This window comes from Laetiporus sulphureus, assembly GCF_001632365.1.
Source record: "Laetiporus sulphureus 93-53 unplaced genomic scaffold LAESUscaffold_38, whole genome shotgun sequence".
NCBI lineage: Eukaryota > Fungi > Basidiomycota > Agaricomycetes > Polyporales > Laetiporaceae > Laetiporus > Laetiporus sulphureus.
The window spans coordinates 22,035-39,958 of record NW_024468547.1 but is presented as its reverse complement, the minus strand read 5'-3'; the positions used below and the strand labels follow the sequence as shown (position 1 = coordinate 39,958).

General features: G+C 50.8%; 6 protein-coding genes across 6 annotated transcripts; 4 read left to right on the top strand and 2 right to left on the bottom strand.

Moving 5' to 3' along the window:
• The first annotated feature begins 68 nt into the window (after positions 1–68).
• LAESUDRAFT_728888 (uncharacterized protein) lies at positions 69–786 on the top strand. The gene is made up of 4 exons (XM_040909535.1): positions 69–130; positions 197–318; positions 388–471; positions 526–786. The coding sequence occupies exons 3-4, from the start codon at positions 465–467 to the stop codon at positions 687–689; spliced, it is 171 nt and encodes a 56-aa protein (XP_040761349.1). The 5' UTR covers positions 69–130; positions 197–318; positions 388–464; the 3' UTR covers positions 690–786.
• A 547-nt stretch (positions 787–1,333) lies between these two features.
• On the top strand, positions 1,334–3,867 carry LAESUDRAFT_704243 (eukaryotic translation initiation factor 3 subunit 6). Its single transcript, XM_040906542.1, has 10 exons — positions 1,334–1,471; positions 1,522–1,616; positions 1,664–1,814; positions 1,871–1,996; positions 2,049–2,313; positions 2,364–2,508; positions 2,559–2,726; positions 2,783–2,916; positions 2,979–3,369; positions 3,423–3,867. Exons 1-10 carry the CDS (start codon positions 1,366–1,368, stop codon positions 3,660–3,662), a joined length of 1,821 nt encoding a protein of 606 aa, XP_040761348.1. The 5' UTR covers positions 1,334–1,365; the 3' UTR covers positions 3,663–3,867.
• Positions 3,868–4,738: 871 nt separating this feature from the next.
• On the top strand, positions 4,739–11,590 carry LAESUDRAFT_744502 (multidrug resistance-associated ABC transporter). The gene is made up of 37 exons (XM_040911317.1): positions 4,739–5,119; positions 5,277–5,353; positions 5,411–5,791; positions 5,854–6,018; positions 6,072–6,085; positions 6,141–6,162; positions 6,221–6,255; positions 6,303–6,436; positions 6,495–6,549; positions 6,607–6,636; positions 6,692–6,799; positions 6,859–6,965; positions 7,024–7,090; positions 7,149–7,217; positions 7,276–7,746; positions 7,809–7,859; positions 7,916–8,019; positions 8,084–8,184; positions 8,242–8,252; positions 8,305–8,541; positions 8,600–8,882; positions 8,939–9,074; positions 9,128–9,222; positions 9,269–9,339; positions 9,398–9,414; positions 9,468–9,640; positions 9,695–9,738; positions 9,790–9,994; positions 10,049–10,063; positions 10,120–10,349; positions 10,400–10,427; positions 10,481–10,511; positions 10,566–10,703; positions 10,761–10,894; positions 10,950–11,029; positions 11,084–11,198; positions 11,260–11,590. The coding sequence occupies exons 1-37, from the start codon at positions 5,043–5,045 to the stop codon at positions 11,448–11,450; spliced, it is 4,302 nt and encodes a 1,433-aa protein (XP_040761347.1). The 5' UTR covers positions 4,739–5,042; the 3' UTR covers positions 11,451–11,590.
• A 160-nt stretch (positions 11,591–11,750) lies between these two features.
• LAESUDRAFT_683429 (NAD(P)-binding protein) lies at positions 11,751–13,384 on the bottom strand. The gene is made up of 4 exons (XM_040905824.1): positions 13,033–13,384; positions 12,684–12,968; positions 12,305–12,622; positions 11,751–12,252 (listed from the first exon to the last, which is right to left on the bottom strand). Exons 1-4 carry the CDS (start codon positions 13,120–13,122, stop codon positions 11,983–11,985), a joined length of 963 nt encoding a protein of 320 aa, XP_040761346.1. The 5' UTR covers positions 13,123–13,384; the 3' UTR covers positions 11,751–11,982.
• A 636-nt stretch (positions 13,385–14,020) lies between these two features.
• LAESUDRAFT_728880 (globin-like protein) lies at positions 14,021–15,496 on the bottom strand. The gene is made up of 2 exons (XM_040909534.1): positions 14,790–15,496; positions 14,021–14,735 (listed from the first exon to the last, which is right to left on the bottom strand). Exons 1-2 carry the CDS (start codon positions 15,453–15,455, stop codon positions 14,151–14,153), a joined length of 1,251 nt encoding a protein of 416 aa, XP_040761345.1. The 5' UTR covers positions 15,456–15,496; the 3' UTR covers positions 14,021–14,150.
• Positions 15,497–16,482: 986 nt separating this feature from the next.
• On the top strand, positions 16,483–17,089 carry LAESUDRAFT_728877 (uncharacterized protein). Its single transcript, XM_040909533.1, has one exon. The coding sequence runs from the start codon at positions 16,553–16,555 to the stop codon at positions 16,865–16,867; it is 315 nt and encodes a 104-aa protein (XP_040761344.1). The 5' UTR covers positions 16,483–16,552; the 3' UTR covers positions 16,868–17,089.
• The last annotated feature ends 835 nt before the right edge of the window (positions 17,090–17,924 follow it).

Here is a 17,924-nt window from a genome sequence, read left to right as displayed (position 1 = left end):
GACTCGACAATGCGAGCTCATCGCAACGATATCTCGATAAATACTGTAAGTAGTTGTCATTAAGCCTTGCGGATGGCAAGCTCGCACGGCGAGTCGCATAATGTAAAGGGAGGAGTGTGGGCTGCAGATACTAGAGAAATATGAGCCGTACTAATGTGTAAGTCAACTTCGAGTTCGAAAGTGGCAATTGACTGACTACCATATCGTGAAAGTGCGGCTCGATAGATCCAGAACCATGTGCATGCGCATGCTCGTCTAGCGGACCGAATAACAAGCGGCGTCATTGTCTTATGAGAATTCCGGTAACTGTGGGTTCGGCTGAGGTGATAGGACATCACAAAGAAATTGAATCATATGGTCGTTACGATGCATAAAGAAATATCGTACCGATCCTCGGCCATCATTACCATCATTGCGGCATACAAGCAACCCGCAATGTCCTGCGATGTTCATAAGAGCTGTCGATGCATACTATGCAAACGGTACTCTCAGCAACAAAGAAAGTCAGGCCCGTCAACTTCTTACATGCGGGGGGAATTGAGAAGCATGTTCCGTACGACCTCAATCTCGGCGTTATTGAGCTTTCTCAACACAGGGCCCGGGGGGGCACCCTCCAAACGAGAAACTACCCCCTGCGAACGTACGGGATCACCACAAAGAAAAACACTTACATGAACGTGTTGCAGTGACTCACGAAATCCTAAGCAGACAAGGACTCGGCCCGGTCACGCCTCCTCAATGATAGTCTGTCTTATGCTGGACAGGTCTGAGTTGCGATTACAACGTCATCGAGAAGCACCAGCTCGTACTGTACTGTAGCTCGTAGCCAGCACAGCGAGGCAGTGGCAGGCGCCGCAGTCGGACGAAATGAAACTTCCCGCACGTGACTGCGACGCGTCGGTGGCTCCAAAGAGGGTGCCTGTCAGTGGTTGGCGAGAGTTGGCGAGTGACTCAGGTTGCAGTGTAATGGATGGATGAAATGTACGAGTTGGCGGCAGTGTGTGCTATAGCGAAGTATAGCTTGTAAAATGAGTCAGTGATCACCTTAGGATCTGAAGTGCTCAGGATTAGTGACGCATATATCGAGGTGGGCCAAGCACTCGACACTTACTACTTCAGTCTGTCATAGACCAACGGTGTATGTGCGCGTGTAGGCGAGTTACGATCCTTTGCACTGTCGGTAGAGAGCAGATTTATTATTGCCAACCACTTTGTTGCAACGAATGCGGCTCAGTACACGGAACGTAAAAGATTTAAGGGATGAAAAAAATGTCTTCAACGGCTCGGTCACGTGGTTACCTTTTCAATTCGAGTGGGCGCTTTGTTTTTGTGCGGAGTCTCTCTATCTTTGCATTCAATCAGAATATGTCTCAACAACGTAAAGCTCTTTGGGAGGCCGAACTCGACGAGGACCTGCAAGATGTGGATCTCAATCTCGCAATCGGCAACTATGGGCAGATGTATGATGACGGTCAGTAAACGTGAACATATGGAGGGAATTTACGGTGACCTAGAATGCAGCGCAACCAAGGATTGACGAGGGGACTCTGCTCGCCGTGCAGCAGCAGATGGTACAGCAGGCAGCATTCGCACAGATCCCTGACGTAGTGAAACGCGTAAGTGGTCTGGCTATCTCGTCTAGTGATATGCTCACTCCAAGCAGTTCATCGTGCATTTCTATCAAGCGGTGCTGGATAACAATCTCGCGGAGATCACTGCTGCATATGAAAGCGGTTGGAACCGCCTCACAGAGAAGTTCTACTCAAAGACGGAGTGGCCTGAGGCAGAGGTGATTGCGCCGTTAGTGAACGACAGTGGGTTTGACCTGTCCTCCGTCAGTCTAGGAGCTCACTGATAGACGCATTTACAGACCCGATCTTTCTCATCCTATACCGGGAGCTCTACTATCGGCATGTCTACTCGCGTCTGCAACCCGACATCGACGACCGCTTCCACTCGTACGAGAACAGCTGCGAGCTGTTCAACTACCTTCTAAGTGCGCGATTTGGAACGCGTCTCCTGCAGCCACCTCACATTGCGCTATATAGACTCCGACGGCCCAGTCCCACTAGAGCTGCCCGAACAGTGGCTGTGGGACATCGTTGACGAGTTCATCTATCAGTATCAGTCGTTCTGTGTATGGCGCTCAAAGGTCAAGTCTCGGACGGAGGAAGAGCGTATGTTGCTCGCAGATGCGAGCCAAGTATGGAGCTCGTACAGTGTGCTGAACGTGCTGTACTCTCTCATACAAAAGTCCAAAATCAACGAGCACATCGTTGCTCAGCAGGAGGGCAAATCGGCAGAGGAGATTGCGTGCGTCGTAGGTTTCATATTCCATAGCTGACCACTTATATCGCCTGCAGAGAGATCGTCGGTGAATACGGCGTTCGCCCATTGTACCGCATGCTCGGCTACTTCAGCATCATCGGTCTGCTGCGCGTGCACAGTCTTCTCGGAGACTTCACATTGGCTTTGAAGGTGATGGAGAACGTGGAGCTGAACCAAAAGGTATGATTATCCTACAGACTGAAATCAACTTGTGCCCTAATGTTTTGCAGTCGCCCTTTACGCGTGTAACCGCATGTCATGTCACGACCTACTACTACGTTGGCTTCTGCTACATTATGCTGCGACGATACCCCGACGCGATCCGCGCGTTCGTCTCGATCCTGAACTTCATCCTCCGCATGCGGCAATATCACACTCGGAGCTATCAGTATGACCAGGTTCGTTGCGGATGATGCGCGTTTCCGATGGCTTGAATGACACTCCCTGCTTACAGATCAACAAAACTGCCGACCGGATGTATGCTCTCTTCGCGATCTGCAACGCGCTTTCGCCGATGCGATTGGATGACAACATTTCGAACATCGTCAAGGAGCGGTACGGCGAGCAGTTCTCGAAGATGTCTCGGGGGTGAGTATCCATCCACGCTCAGCGTTCAGTAACGAAATGAATTATTTGGTTCCCATCCGTAGCGAGGAAGGCATTCCGGCCTTCGAGGAGCTGTTCCTTTATGCATGCCCCAAGTTCATCTCAGCGAACCCACCGCCGTACGAGGACCCCGAACTGCTCGCGGCCTACGTCGAGGATTCCCCGGTAGAGCCGGCGCAGCGACACCTCGCGCTGTTCCTATCCGAGGTACGCGCACAGGCGCCGGTGCCGACTTTGCGCAGCTTCCTGAAGCTGTACACATCGTTGGATGCGAAGAAACTCGCCAACTTCCTCGACGCGGACGAGGAGGAGATGGTACAGCAGATGATGGTTATGAAGCAGGCGAGTCGGAGCGTGAGCCGAGTCGAGAACGAGAAGGGCCTGCTGGATGGCCAGATGATCTCTACGAGCGACTTGGATTTCGTGATCGACGAGGTAAGGGATGCTTTCTCATGCTGCGATCGTTGCATTCCTGACAGTGTCGGTAGAACATGGTCCACATCGCCGAGTCGACCGTTGGACGGCGCTTTGCGGGATGGTTTATCCGGAACACTGAACACGCGCAGCGCGTTTTTGATACGCTCCGCAACAGCCCACTTCCTGTTCCACCGAAGCCTGTTGCGCAGAAGCCTGCAGTGAACGGAACGAACGAGCCAGCGACACCGGCTGCGTCTGCTCCCCGGAATGGAGGTCAGAAGGTAGCATGGGGAGGCGTCAAGGTCGCGTAAACCAGCGGTGTCTGTGCTATGCTTTTGCTTGTCTGCTCTTGTGATTCCTGGTTCTTTATGAAGATACTGATCTACCCAAAGCCGCCTGGATGACGGAAGCGTTAACCAATGTGACATACAGTCAGCGTCCTCTTGATTTGAACTTACAGCTGCCCATTCGCTTTCGCGATTCGTTCTCGATTGTTGGACCCTAAGGCTTCACGGCGCCGGTCTCACAGACTGGTTGTTACACAATGGATTTCGCAGCATGCAATATCCATTATTTGATGCAACAACTCCGCGCTCTTCTAGTCATGCATTATCATTTATTGACCAGCTGCTCCTCTGGATATGCGATTGGGTCGAGCGTCAGGCAGAAAGAGAGCCTCCAGTAGTCGTGGGCTCAGCGCTCGATATTGAGAGTCCAACGACTGCCAGTTGTGAGCCACTTCGTTGGGGTTCAAGTGCTACTTATCGCTGACGCCAGGTACACCGATATGTTCATATGGTTACGGGGCATTGTGCTGCTTTGCGACGGTGTTCCACGTCAGATCAAATGGGAGATCCTCGGGCTCGCATTATCCAAACACTGAATCAGACATAGCGGTTTGAAGAGTACGTATGTCAAAGTGTCTCATGATAGTTCCCCCGCCTTGTTGAAATGCAGCAACTTGCATGTGCTCAGATCTCTTCCGCACCCACCCAAGAAACCTGAAATTATTGCAACTAGACATCAGCCATAGGACACGCACACGAAGGCGGGTCGCCTTTGGCAGCTGCGTGACGCATAGTGGGAATTCGTTTGGAGTCACGTATTACTACGCTTTGATGACTGACTCCGGCCGGAGGATCGGAAGGCGTGATGTAATTCAACTGACAAGGTGGGTGCATGGTGTTTTCGCAGCCGCGGCTATGCTCGCCGCGGTAATGTCCGGTTCTCATTTCTCATGCATGCATGCATGTCGTACGGTGCAGACTGCTGATATCACTTGGATTTGGTTGGACCAGAGAGAGTGCTGTCCAATCCACAAAGTGATTCACTTTGCACAACAATCGTCTCATCGCATCAGTGTACGATCGATATGAGTTGACCGGGGCAGACATCATGCGAGCGTGACACTCGCTCCGGAGGCGCTCTCCCACAGGGGTCAAATAGCATGTGCGACTGTTTTCCAGATTGGGACCCGCAATCTGGAACCGAGGATGCTCCCAAGCTGCAGCGTGTACGTGAGCGTCATATCAAATCAAGCCGTTGGTCTACGCGGCCGCACGTTGCGGTGCCGTGCCAATCGCGCCAGTGGAGACGCGAATTGACTCTTCCGCAACACATATGCCAGGCCTTTAAGTTAGCCTCGATCCACGACGTGCTTTTCCCTCCGTCGTTTGTAGGTGACCAAGACCATGTGGAACCCATTGCATCCTCGTCCTGCGCCGCCTGGGTTTGGCGAGGGTAAGGAAGTTCCAATAGGAGAAGCTTCGTGAGTGTATATCTCAACTTTCATGTGTTTCAACACCGTCCGTGCAGCGAGTGCAGAGCAGATCCTACATTCTCTGGGCAGCCTAATATCACCCTGCCGAGCGGCGCGGGATTAGATAGTGTGATCGCACCAATGATATGCTTACCATTTGCGACAGGTGGATTTCCAGACTGCTCTTCGGCTGGCTCGGTCCATTTTTGAAAGTGGGCTTCTCGCGTCCATTGCAGAAGGATGGTAAGCATCCTCTCTTAATGAATTGGCTTGATGTGTTGCTGAAGTCTACACGACCAGACCTATGGCAACTTCCTCCTGAACGACTCACAGACGCCCTCACAGATGTCGTGGAACGAGAATTTTATGCGCGATGTTCCCCGGATAAACGCCCCCGGTTTCTACGCCAAGCAGAAACGAACAAGAACGATAGACCTATTTCTGAACAGTCGACACGAATTGTCACGGTTGAAGACGAGAAGAGTATTTCCGATACGGAACCGGTCATTGATGAGAAGAAAGACGTAGATGTCGAAGCAAACACCACCCCTATCGAGGAGTTGTCGCAAGGAACGGAAACATCTGATACAGGTCACAAGTACGATGAGTCGCTGCTCAAAGCACTGCACAACGCGTACTTCAGTCTTTGGTGGACAGCTGGCTTTTTGACTCTCATCGGAAGTATGTCATTGAGTGTTCGCTGCCATACATACGTAAAAGCTCGCTCATCACCTACTTGTTAGCCATGCTAAACACTACAAGCCCGCTCGTGAACCAAGTGATTCTGACATGGCTCGAAGACGTGTATATCTACTGGAAGCTCCCTGAATCCGAGCGTGTAGTGATCGACAAACCCAAGGGCATCGGATATGGAATTGGACTTGCGTTCGCGCTATTTGTCATGCAAGGTAAGTTCGCCTTCATCTACCATGATCGGTCTGTTGAACACCATCGTAATCAGAGGCCTCCAGTCTGGTAATGCATTCTCTCATCGTGTACGATTCGTACTGATACCTCGCTCGACGTGCAGATGACGTGTCACTACTCGCTGAGTAAGTGTTTGATGTTTGATTTTCCTTCGATGTCTCACAACATTCTGACTGGCATCAGAATCGATGGAGGTCGGAATGCTCATGCGCACGAGTGTAAGTTCTGAATGACGTGGCTTCTACTTCATTTAATGTTTCTTTAGATTATTGGCACCATTTTCAGGAAGTCTCTACGCCTCAGCGCTAGAGCGCGGCTGGAACATAGCGTGGGCAAGATAACGACCATGATCTCTACAGATGCAACCCGATTGGAGAAGAACACGTACTATGCTCACAAGTAAGTGGTGTATGGATACGTCGTCTGTTCTCAGCTAATTTGAGCCGCCTCACAATAGTCTTTGGATTGCTCCTTTACAGATCATTATTGGAGTAGCACTCCTGTTAAAGACTGTGAGTAGACTCTCCGGAGGGGATATTTGACGCAGCTTAGATTATCTCCGTGAATAGCTGGGTTATTCTGGACTCGTCGGCGTCGGTGTACGTGGATACATTTTGATGCACCGTGTTTTCACGCTCACTGGAATTTATACAGGTCATGATCCTCGGCCTCCCAGCCGAGTTGATTTGCGTGTTTGCCTTGTTTAAGCAGCGTAGCATGGGTGTTGTGCTGACGGACAAGCGCGTGCGGACCATCAGCGAGGTCCTCCTTATTCTCAGAATTTATTATGTTTTGCATTGACGTGATTGTCGTGGTCATAGGTTCTATCAGGCATTCGGCTCATCAAGTTCTTTTCATGGGAGGGCTTTTTCGCACACGAGGTCTCTACTATTCGGCAGAAGGAAGTACATCGGGTGCGGTTGATGGGGTATGATTTCATCAACCTCCGTCCTTGCCTGGTCAGCTCATCCGTACATCGCTCGTAGTCTCGCCCTAGCCAGCCTGATAAGTGTGGTGACGATGATACCAGTCCTGGCTGCTGTCCTCTCATTCGTAAGTGGAGTCTCATATGCTGATGGGTTGAACATGCTACCATTTGCCACAACCGTAGATCACGTATGCTCTGAGCGGCCACACTTTGAACGTCTCGATCATCTTCACGTCGCTGCAGTTTTTCAACGTACGTCGGCATCATCGCGTTCATTGGGTCCACCCATCAGACCCTCACATCCTTACAGATCATTCGGATGCCGCTGATAACCCTACCGATGGTCCTCGCACATGCCACGGACTCCGTCGTTGCCTTAAAGCGTATCTCCAAATTTCTCCTAGCAGAGGAGCTCATCGAGCCGTACACGATCGAACCGTCTAATAAGTACGCCATAGATGTCGAGGGCGACTTTACCTGGGACACAGCGCACAAGCCTGCGGAAGAGAAGATCTCAGACTTGAATGCGAATGCATGGAAGAGACGTCCTGAGCGCCCTCCTCCCCCAAAAAAAACCGAGCGTCGATCTCGTTGTCTGGGAAAGCGCAAGAAGAATCCGCGTGATAATAAGGGCGAGCTCGGCCAGGCTCCTCAGGAAGGCTCAGCCAGCGCTGCTGAGGATGGGGAGAAGAACGAGAAGCCCTTCGAGTTGAAAGACTTCAACTTCAAAGTCCCAAGAGGATCTTTTGTTGCCGTATTGGGACCTATCGGGTCTGGCAAGGTATAACCTGATAACGGCGTTAGTTCGTCCTCTTTCTATCCTCTGAACCCTTACGTTCGCAGAGCTCTCTGCTGCAAGCGCTGATCGGTGAGATGCGGAGAGTTAGCGGTCATGTAGGTGTCGCGCGTGCTGCTTGACGTGCTATTTGCTGCTCACGCTCTACCGATAGGCCACGTTCTCTTCGCAGATAGCGTATGTTCCTCAGACTCCGTGGATCATAAATGCCAGTCTTCGGCAGAACATCACCTTTGGCCAGCCAAATGATGACCAGAGGTGAGACCGCAACCTGTCCCTCGGCGTGATGAATGTGTATCCATTTGTCTCGATCCCTGTTTAGATTCCGAGAGGTGGTGAGAGCCTGCTGTCTCGAGCGCGATCTCGAAATGCTCCCTCAAGGTGAAAACACCGAGATAGGAGAGAGAGGAATCAACTTAAGTGGTAAGCTCAATCTGACCGCGCTCCACATGACATGCTCACGTCGAACCATGCTATCAGGAGGTCAGAAAGTGAGCGTCATTTGACTGGTAGAAAAGCCAGTATCCAGACTGATATTCTCAGGCCCGCGTGTCATTGGCACGAGCTGCATATTCTGGCGCGGATATTGTGCTCATGGATGACGCGCTGAGCGCTGTCGACGCCCACACCGGCAAGCGAATACTAGAGGATTGCTTCATGAATGGTCCGCTGGGATTGAAGACTCGTGTGCTGCTGACGCATGCACTGCACCTTGTTGTCAAGACGGATTACATCTATATCATGGACAACGGCGCGATCGTTGAGCAGGGGACTTTCAGTGTAAGTGTTAGATGTCGACTGGATTGGTCTAAAAGGCTCATGAGGACTGGTTGCATAGGACTTGATGAAAAGCAGTACGAGATTCGCCCGTATGATGGAGGAGTATGGGAATTTGGATAAGATTGAAGAAGAAGACGATGTTGGTGTTCAAGCAGCGCATTCTCTCACTGCGTATAGCGGCAAGGGGAAGAAAGACGACGGACCCGGCCTAATGCAGGTGGAGGAGCGCTTGACAGGAGCCGTGTCTTGGAAGACGTATAACACTTACTTCCGGTATGCCGGAGGGGTATTTTGGTTGCCTTTGATTGGGACTTTGCTGTGCCTCACGCAGGGGGCGTCAGGTATGAGTTTCAGCAGTCTTGAACCGATTCGCGCTATGGTTTTAATACATTCACAGTTGCCAACAACATTATGTTGGGATTTTGGACGGCTGAAAGTGTCGCGGGTTTCACTCAGTCTGATTATATGGCCACATATGCGACCCTCGGGGTAGCCAATGCGCTATTTTCTTTCTTCCTCAGCTTTGCTATTACGTGAGTATGATGATCGGCTATTTCTCTGACACCCGTCATTCACAATCGCATAGCCTAGCGAGTTTGTACGCTGGCCTGCGGATGTTCGAGAAGGCATGGAATAGCGTGCTGCACTCACCCGTGTCATTCTTTGACACTACGCCAATGGGTATGATCAACCTCCTTTGTTGAATGCTATATTGAACACTCTCTAGGTCGCATCCTGTCACGCCTGTCGAAGGACCAAGATACCATCGATGCAGAACTATCCATGACAACGTACCAGGTAACATACCTAATTACGCTGCACTCAAACTGAAGCGTTGACCATAATATGCATGTAGTTCATGTCCTCACTAAGGTGCGTAACAATCCGCTCAACTGACTATCATTTTCAAACGTTGGCACACGCAGTTCTGTCGTTGGAACGGTGTTTCTTGTATTCTACACGTTCCCCTACCTAGGCATCATGTTCGTGCCGCTGACGATCGCGTACTACCTCTCTGCGCTGTACTATCGCCGAAGCTCGGTGGAAACGAAGCGATTGGACTCCATCCTTCGATCATGGTTGTATGCCGCCTATGCAGGTGCGTGCGAGCTTCAGAAAGCTTGAATCCAGTTGCTAACTTGGTCTTCCACAGAAACGTTAACTGGACTCAGCACAGTTCGAGCCTTTGGAGAGGAGGTCAGCAGTTGCAGTATCGCATGGATGATCGTGCGACTCACCCGTCTCTAGAGCCACTTCGTGCGGAAGACCGAAAAGGGTCTGGACTTGGAAAACCGAGCGTATTATATGGTCATTGCCATCCAGCAATGGTTGGCAACTCGATTGGACCTGCTCGGGAATCTGCTCGTCCTTGGAATCGCTCTGTTCGCTGCCGGATATAGTAAATCCATCAATCCTAGCAAAGTGGGCGTGGTGATCTCGTACACCTTGAGCAGTAAGTTCCACATGTCTCGATGAAAACAGATGCTCACAGGTCGCTTCCTTCTAGTTACATCTACCTTCTGTACGTCATTCATATTGTATCTCATTGATATTTCGAGAGATTGACATGTCCTACAGCTCAACTTGTCTCCACGTACGCTCAGAATGAGCAGAACTTCAACTGTGTTGAACGTATCCTTCACTACGCTGATCTACCATCGGAAGGGAATGCCACCACTCCGAACGACCCGCCGCCCTCTTGGCCGGAGAAGGGACATGTCGAATTCAAAGATGTAGAGCTAGCATATCGCCCTGGGTTGCCGGTAGTTCTCAAACGCGTCAGTTTCACAGTAAATTCAGGCGAGAAGGTCAGCTTTCCAGCTACCGATACAGCGTACAACTCATAGACAGTTCTTAGGTCGGTATTGTTGGGCGGACAGGGGCAGGCGAGTATCTCCTCCGTGGACGTAAATCTTCCATTGACACCCTCGTCACGCAGGCAAGAGCTCTCTCATGCAGGCGCTCTTCCGGTATGTATCTGAGTATGAAGTTGGCTACATTCTTTTCAACTTAATGCATGGCAGAATTGTGGAAGTCCAGGGCGGCAAGATTGAGATCGATGGCGTGAATATCTCCGATATCGGCCTGGCAACTTTGAGAAGCCGCATGGCATTGGTTCCTCAAGACAATGTACTCTTCAGGGGCACGCTCAGGCAGAACTTGTAGGCGATTCTTATACTTGCGATATCCAGACTCATGGAAAGTAACGATCGCTATAGAGATCCAGCAGGTAGTCGTCCAGACGCTGAGATGATAGCAATCCTCCAGAAAGCATGGTTATTGCCCAGAGACGGTCAACACGATCCTGTTGCCGAAGCCAAATTCAGCTTGGACTCTACTGTTGACGACGAGGGTAAGTGCAAGGCCCGATGATAGCGGATATTTGGACTGACCGTTTTTGCCCCCAGGATCCAACTACTCTGCTGGAGAGAAGCAGCTACTCGCACTGGCCCGTGCTTTGGTCAAGAATAGTCGCATCATCGTTCTGGTAGGCCATTGTACATGTCTCGATGAGCACTGTCTGACATAATGCGGGCGGCAGGACGAAGCGACGAGTAATGTGGACCTGCAGAACGATGCCAAGATCCAGCAAACGATACAGACAGAGTTCTCCTCCTCGACTTTGTTGTGCGTCGCCCATCGTCTCAACACTATCGGTACGTGCAGCTGTTTCCGTTATCGCCTTCATGACTGAATATGACAATCTGTAACGAACAGTCTACTACGATCGTGTGCTGGTGATGGACGCGGGTCAAGTGGTCGAATACGACACGCCTCTCAATTTGTACGACAAGGAAGACTCGATCTTCCGTTCTCTCTGCGATGAGGCGAGGCTTGCGAGACAGGATATTGTACGAATCAGGGCAAACGTGCCCACTGCGGGTCATACCGATATCAATGATTTGTGATCATGGAGATGAGATTCATTTGGCGTGCATGACTTACTGTACTGTTTCTAGATGGTCCGGTTCGTCGACTTGATGTATTAACGATAGATTCACGATATATATCGGTTCACTCCACCTGCTAGATATTTCAACAGATGCGCAGATCTCATTTCATATTAATTAGCGGGTCGAAGAATCCTTGTTATCAGCCTGAGGCTATTAATCAAGTTAGCTATGAAGCGGGAAATGTCCAGATTGCACTGCGACACTTCCAGATGCACGTCGTACGAAGACGCTCAATGATCTACAATAACAAGTCAACGGCGATCCGAGTTGGATTCAAATCTTGGCTGCAAACGAAGGGCCCTGTTGGTGGTCGAAAATCATACCAGAATCGACGCCCATTGACATCTGTTCGACCTTGAGTTACTTCGGTCGCGCGACGGCGGATAGCTGCACGTTCAACTAATTACTCTCTCCTTGCATTTTGCTCGGCTCTCTCCAACGCCTCTCACTGGCATGCCAACCCATATAATCCCGTGACTCACAACTACTACTCTGTGGAATACACAAATGCAGGCTTCTTCTGACTATAGAACTCTTGGGCAAACTCCTCCAGTGAAGTCGGATGGATGTCGGGATATAATTCACGAACATCAAGATACCCGAGCGCCTTGGCATTTTCTAGCGAGTCCTCGCCCAATATGTGGATGCTGATCATATATTCCGATGACGCCTGCAAGACGTGTGCCTCCGGATTGCCAGTCCGCTTGTATTCCTCCCTTCCTTGCGCAGCGAGCTTCAAAAGCTCTTCGTAGGTCAGCTGAAAACGAGAAATTAATCGCGTGTTTCGTTAACAAAAGAGAGGTGCGCACGTAGGTCCATTTGTCCTTCGCCGCCTCTCCGTCAGGAGAGTACTTCTCTACGAGCCTCTTCACGTCTAGAAGCGTCACCTCGTCCTCCCATACGATGACACTGTGGTTGAGCGTTCGCTCATCGGCGATGATCCTTGCAACGTACGGACCCACGTGTGTCACGTCCGTAACGAGCAGTTTCTTGTCACCTTTACCGATTATCTTGTAGCTGAGCGAGCTAAGCAACGGCGATGGAAGAGTGAGCTGCGTCCACCACCCGATGTCGATGAAGGTGTAGCCGAGCCCTAGTTGCTTGATGTAATCATGGATCTCAAGTTTCTAGGCAAAGTCCCATTAGCATGTTGGCAGTCCGCTGAAGGAGCTTGCGGACAAGACATACCGTATCGTTCAGCTCCCGCACTCCACGTTTGCCTGGGGTGGCAAAGTCGCATGGGATGACCCGCTTTACTCCAACCTCCTTTGCAGCGGCCAAGAGCGGCTTCTGATCAAGTATGGCAAAGCCGTTGATAGAGCTGATGAGGATGTCCACGCCAGACAGCGCCTCCTTCAGCTTCTCGACGCTATCCGAACGAAAGTCCCCTGTGCGAATTTCAGCCCCTTTCGCGCGGAAGCTTTCAAGAGCGGGCTTGGAAAGTGAGGACGGTCGTGTCAACACTGCCACCCTCTGACATACGAAAGGCCTGTTCAGCAAGATGGCATCGCGCAATTTCGCGAGCATGACAACATACAAAATCTCTGCCGTTCAGGAGGGCCTCCGTGATATGCTTTCCGGTGTTGCCGGTTCCACCGACTACGAGTACGAGGGGCTTCGAAGCCATGTGTTTGAGCAATGAAGAGTAGTGTTTTGAGCAATCGGTTTTTCTCTCTCCGTTTTTCGCGAAGGCTCTGGCTTATATTCGACCATGGCAACTCCGGGATCGGGAATTACTCAGCTGCTCAAAAGGTGCATCCTCGGCCTTCCCACTGTGTGGTTGCTTTCTCAGATCTCAGTCACGCTGCTGGTGATGCCTAAGACCTCATGACACACGGAATGTCTGATAATCCATGAAAGAGCTGGAGATGAGAAATGGGCATTAGTGTGTTTGGGACCTGGGTGCGTCTGTGGCCCAAACCAAGCAGGACGTTTGTTTGGCTGTGTTAGAATCCGAGGTGCGACGCCCAATCCCGCCGGTGGCGTGCGACTCTCCCCAGTTTGCGTGCATCAAAATATATAGTACATTCTAACATTCTAACATTCTAACAACAGCTGAGTGGACTTTAGGACGTCTCATATTGCAAAGTTTCTATCTACCAAATCATCCGTTCCCTGCATTGCAATATTCTCCATATAAGAACAAGTATGGAGACACTCAAGGTCACGTTGGACGTTTCTGCACCTGACGGACTGGAAGAAGACTGTTTTTGTCGTATGGAAGAAAAGGACGAACGGGGGAGATGATTGGTAAGTCGAATTAGGGATTAATCTATGTAGGTTCCCGATTGCAAGACCAGAAACGACGTACCAAGTCGTTGTCTCGCTCTTTAGCCGGGACTTGCCTCCCTGAGGTACGCACTCAGCGGCGTGCTCCAGTGGTCGATGACCTACCTCAACTAATCATTGACGTTGGTTGTGGAATGAGACCTGCAAGCGGCGGCTACGCTGCGGATATTGTCGTTAACGTCTTGGAGAACGCACTGGCCAATGTTCAGGTTTTGACGAACCGTAGGCATCACTACGATTCGCGTCAATTACACCGAGATGCAATGAGAGGAGATATCGTGCATTCTAATGATACAGGCATGGCCGGTACGCACAAATACATTACAGGTACTATTTGAAGGTTAGTCCGATGATCATGATGTTCGCTCATGCCTTGGGTACGCCTCCTGTCCCGTATAGTTCTACGTGAACCCTACCCTCCTCGATGCCATATCCCTTCAGCACTCTCTCCATATCGACCATGAACGACACAGGGCCGCAGACGAAGTACTGCGTCCTCTTATCGCTGACAAACAGGTCCTTCTCTCGATCAAGCTTTCCCAAATCCATGCGCCCCGCGTGGTGGTAATGCATGCTCCGCACGTCTTCCGGAGCGGGCGTCGTGGTGTAGAACACCGTGTGAACGTTGCTGTTTTCACGGACGACGTCCGACATGTGATCTACGAATGCGCGGACCTTCTGCGTGCGCGCCGCATGGATCCACGAGATCGGGCGCGATGTGTGCTGCTCGGTGAGCGTATTGAGGATGGAGGTAAGACAAGTAAGGCCGACGCCGCCAGAGATGAGAACGACGGGAGCGTCTGCAGGTCCTGCGGCGGGGTCAAAGTAGAAGTCGCCGTAGGGGTGAGAGACCCGAATGATGTCGCCTTCCTGCTTATGATCATGCAGGATGTTGGAGATGTAGCCGGGGTGGGCTATAGAGGCACGGTTGGCCATGTCGACGCCGGTCTCCTGGGGGAGCGTATCAGAGGAAGCGCATGAAATGTAGAAACGGCTGGTACGTACCCGCTTAACACTGATTCTGTAGTAATCCTTGCCAGGCGCATCGCTCAGCGAATATTGCCTCGCCTGCAAGGTCTTCAAGTCCGGTACCTCCATCTGCACCGAGATATACTGCCCCGGCAAGAATTTCGGAAGTTTACCGCCATCGACCGGTACAAGGTAGAACGACGTGATCTCCTCGCTCTCGCGCACTTTCTGCTGAATCCTGAACGGCCTCCAGTCTGTCCAGCCGTCCGCAGACTTGTACAGCTGCGCCTCCCGATCGATCATCAGCTTTGCGAGCTGCCAGTAGGCGGCTGCCCAAGCGTCGTGGATGGCGGGCGTAAAGGCATCACCAAGAAAATCATTCATCTCTGCGAGGAGGTACGTGCCCACGATGTCGTATTGTTCGGGACGGATGTAGAGCGATGCATGCTTGTTGCAGATGAGCTCGACTGCTGGGCCGAGTGCACCGAGATTATCAATGTTCGAGGCGTAGGCGAACAGCGCGTGAGCCAGCGCGCGGGGTTGATTCCCACTGATCTGATGGGCGTTATTGAATACGTTCTTCAGCTCCTGGTGCGCATTGAGCATGTTCTGGTAGAATCGAGTTGTAATGGTAGTGCCATGCTCAACGAGGATGGGCACTGTCGATTTGATGATCTGGACCTGCTCTGGAGTGAGAGACATAGTGTACTGCTGCAAATGTTGCCGTGCCGAATACGAGGAAAATGAGCGGAAGGATTCTCGATAGCCAGGGAAAGCGATAGTAAGCCCGACCAACTGACTTCGTGATGTAACCGAGTCGATCCCAAATTCCCCTTAAGTACCATCGCCTAGCGAATCATAACGCGCGCATATGTTTGTCAAGAACGCGGTCCTCGTTACGACTGAAAATTTTCGATTAGAGAAACGCCCAAACGTTCAGGGGTGGCGAGCTGGACTGCAGAGTTCCGGGCGCGGGCGGACCTGCGAAGCATCTAGATGGCAAGAACAACCGCACATAGAACCAGGAGCGGAGGGCCGGGCTTCGATCGAGGCCAACCCTGTAGGGAGTCAATAGAAAACGCGGAGTAAAACGGAAGCTCACATGCTGAGGATTTTACCCGACTGAACGCATCTGCAACTCGTCATCAACATCTCCGAGCACTGCTTCGCGCACATGCCGGTCATCAGCGGTCATTGTGGACTCGCTTCTTGCTCGTTCACATGAGAATACGCTAGCCCGCTTTTTCGCAAGTCCAGATTTCGGGTAAGCGAACGCACCGGGCTATGTTCTTAAGGACGGGCTATGTATATCCCGAAATGCAAAAGATACATGCAATTTGTCGCAGTGCATCGTTACTGTAATGGCGACGCCAACGCAGGTGATCACGAATTATACTGTAACGCAACTTGAGAAAGTGATCTTTCAGAGATCTGGCGAATGCTAACATCTGCGCGTCACATTAGCTGACAGCCAATTTTTGGTGTTGTCGGATTGACTGGTCCCAGCAATTAAGAACAGACACGACCAGAGATGATAGCGTGTACCAGGAGAGGAGTGCGGGCGCCAGCCTTGCACTAATAAAAACTAGTCTGCTTTTTGAGAGGTCGGATTTTTCGAGCGGAGATGCAAATCTATTAGGAGTAGGCTTTTCGGACTTTGTAATCGCGTGTAATGTTCGTTCCAAGAGTTACATTTATTGTGTAGCCCCCTTGCTTCTTCTGCCATGTCTGCTGCTGCTGCCGCTGTTCTCACTGCTAGTCTGTCATGCGGTGGAGCTACTCAGCCTCTACGACAACCCATGGATTCAACTAGGGCTGCGCACATGGATATCATACTCGGTGAGATCCAGAGATGCGGTTGGACAATCGGCTCCTTTCTGTTTGACCTCTTCACTCTGCCCCCGCACTCTCGAAAGGACAGAAATATTGCGCCAGTATCCCAGCTCCGTATCCAGATGGTTTCAAAATTTTTCCATAGAGAAACGAGCATGAAGGCCCATCATCATGCATACTTTCGCCACTTCGCACGTCCACTGCCATCTAGATCAGGGCAGAATCGTCGCAATCCCTTTGTGATACGCACGCTGTCGGTATCTACCAGGATAGTGTGCTAAGTTTTCGTCTTCACATTGTCATGGTTGCGAGCCTTTTCTCGATGAGTGCTCGCAATCTTCATTTATCAATGTTCTACAGGATTATTGGTAGCTGGCTGTTTGCTCACACTGCACAGATGGAATCTATGTGCTCAGAGGATACTTTTCAACTTTTGTGAACTTTCTTTGGAAACACAATCATATTGTAGACTATCAGAGTCTATTGGAGATTTGCTAGATGACATAGTAGAATGTACAGCTAAGGGATTGACAACGTAAGCGGGCACAGATGCGAAGAAGCAAAGCGCATCCGAGCGCGCCTCAGACGCGTTGCGACGCATCCAACACAATGTTGTGCTTTGTGTGTAGTCACACGTGATGTCGGACTTCAATTTTTGCCGCCCTCCCGACACGGACCCCCCAATAGAAAGCAGACGTCAGACAAGGGTATCCGGAGCGTTCCCGCGGAGGTTTGAAGGAATTGTCTCGTCTGCCCATGGGAGACTAATAAAAATGTCCAGCTGGCGATGTGCTTAGTGCTTAGCGTGCATTGCGGTTTTGGATTGGACAACGTCTACGTAGAATCAAGTCAAACTTCCCGTTATTTATGTCTCGACAATATTCCTTCATTGGACAAGATCTATAACATGCTGTGCTTCTAAGGGATACATAGGTACTATTGGATATTGTATGCAATTTGCTGCACAAATTGGGAAAGTGAAAAAGAAGCAATTGTGCAAGTGAGCCTCGTTGAACTTTAAATTTAGTTGCCAACTTAATCTTCCACATAAAAGCCAACTAGTTGGACTCAGCACAGTTCGGGCCTTTGGAGACGAGGTCAGTAGGTGCAGTAGTATCGCAAGCACCGATTGTGCGATTCATCTTTTAGTACTAGGGTCACTTCGTGCAGAAGGCCAAAAATGCCGCTCTGGACTTGAAAACCTGAACGTACTACTAGTATAGTGATTTCCATCCAGTAATGGTAGGGGTTGGCAACTCGATTGCTGCTCGGGAATCTGCTCGTCCTTGGAGTGGCTTTGTTCGCTGCCGGATATAGTAAATCGATCAATCCTAGCAA

Excerpts from the sequence above, each read along its gene's own strand:
- LAESUDRAFT_728877 (XM_040909533.1), top strand. The coding sequence starts at position 16,553 with ATGGATTCAACTAGGGCTGCGCACATGGATATCATACTCGGTGAGATC.
- LAESUDRAFT_683429 (XM_040905824.1), bottom strand. The coding sequence starts at position 13,122 with ATGGCTTCGAAGCCCCTCGTACTCGTAGTCGGTGGAACCGGCAACACC. Across the intron at positions 12,969-13,032 it reads TCCTGAACGGCAGAGATTTT|AGGGTGGCAGTGTTGACACG; the intron begins GTATGTTGTCAT and ends TTCGTATGTCAG. Across the intron at positions 12,253-12,304 it reads CGAAGGACAAATGGACCTAC|CTGACCTACGAAGAGCTTTT; the intron begins GTGCGCACCTCT and ends TCTCGTTTTCAG.
- LAESUDRAFT_744502 (XM_040911317.1), top strand. The coding sequence starts at position 5,043 with ATGTGGAACCCATTGCATCCTCGTCCTGCGCCGCCTGGGTTTGGCGAG. Across the intron at positions 5,792-5,853 it reads CTTTTTGACTCTCATCGGAA|CCATGCTAAACACTACAAGC; the intron begins GTATGTCATTGA and ends CCTACTTGTTAG. Across the intron at positions 9,739-9,789 it reads TTCGAGCCTTTGGAGAGGAG|AGCCACTTCGTGCGGAAGAC; the intron begins GTCAGCAGTTGC and ends ACCCGTCTCTAG.
- LAESUDRAFT_704243 (XM_040906542.1), top strand. The coding sequence starts at position 1,366 with ATGTCTCAACAACGTAAAGCTCTTTGGGAGGCCGAACTCGACGAGGAC. Across the intron at positions 1,472-1,521 it reads TGGGCAGATGTATGATGACG|CGCAACCAAGGATTGACGAG; the intron begins GTCAGTAAACGT and ends CCTAGAATGCAG. Across the intron at positions 2,314-2,363 it reads AAATCGGCAGAGGAGATTGC|AGAGATCGTCGGTGAATACG; the intron begins GTGCGTCGTAGG and ends TATCGCCTGCAG.
- LAESUDRAFT_728880 (XM_040909534.1), bottom strand. The coding sequence starts at position 15,455 with ATGTCTCTCACTCCAGAGCAGGTCCAGATCATCAAATCGACAGTGCCC. Across the intron at positions 14,736-14,789 it reads ACAGAATCAGTGTTAAGCGG|GAGACCGGCGTCGACATGGC; the intron begins GTACGTACCAGC and ends ACGCTCCCCCAG.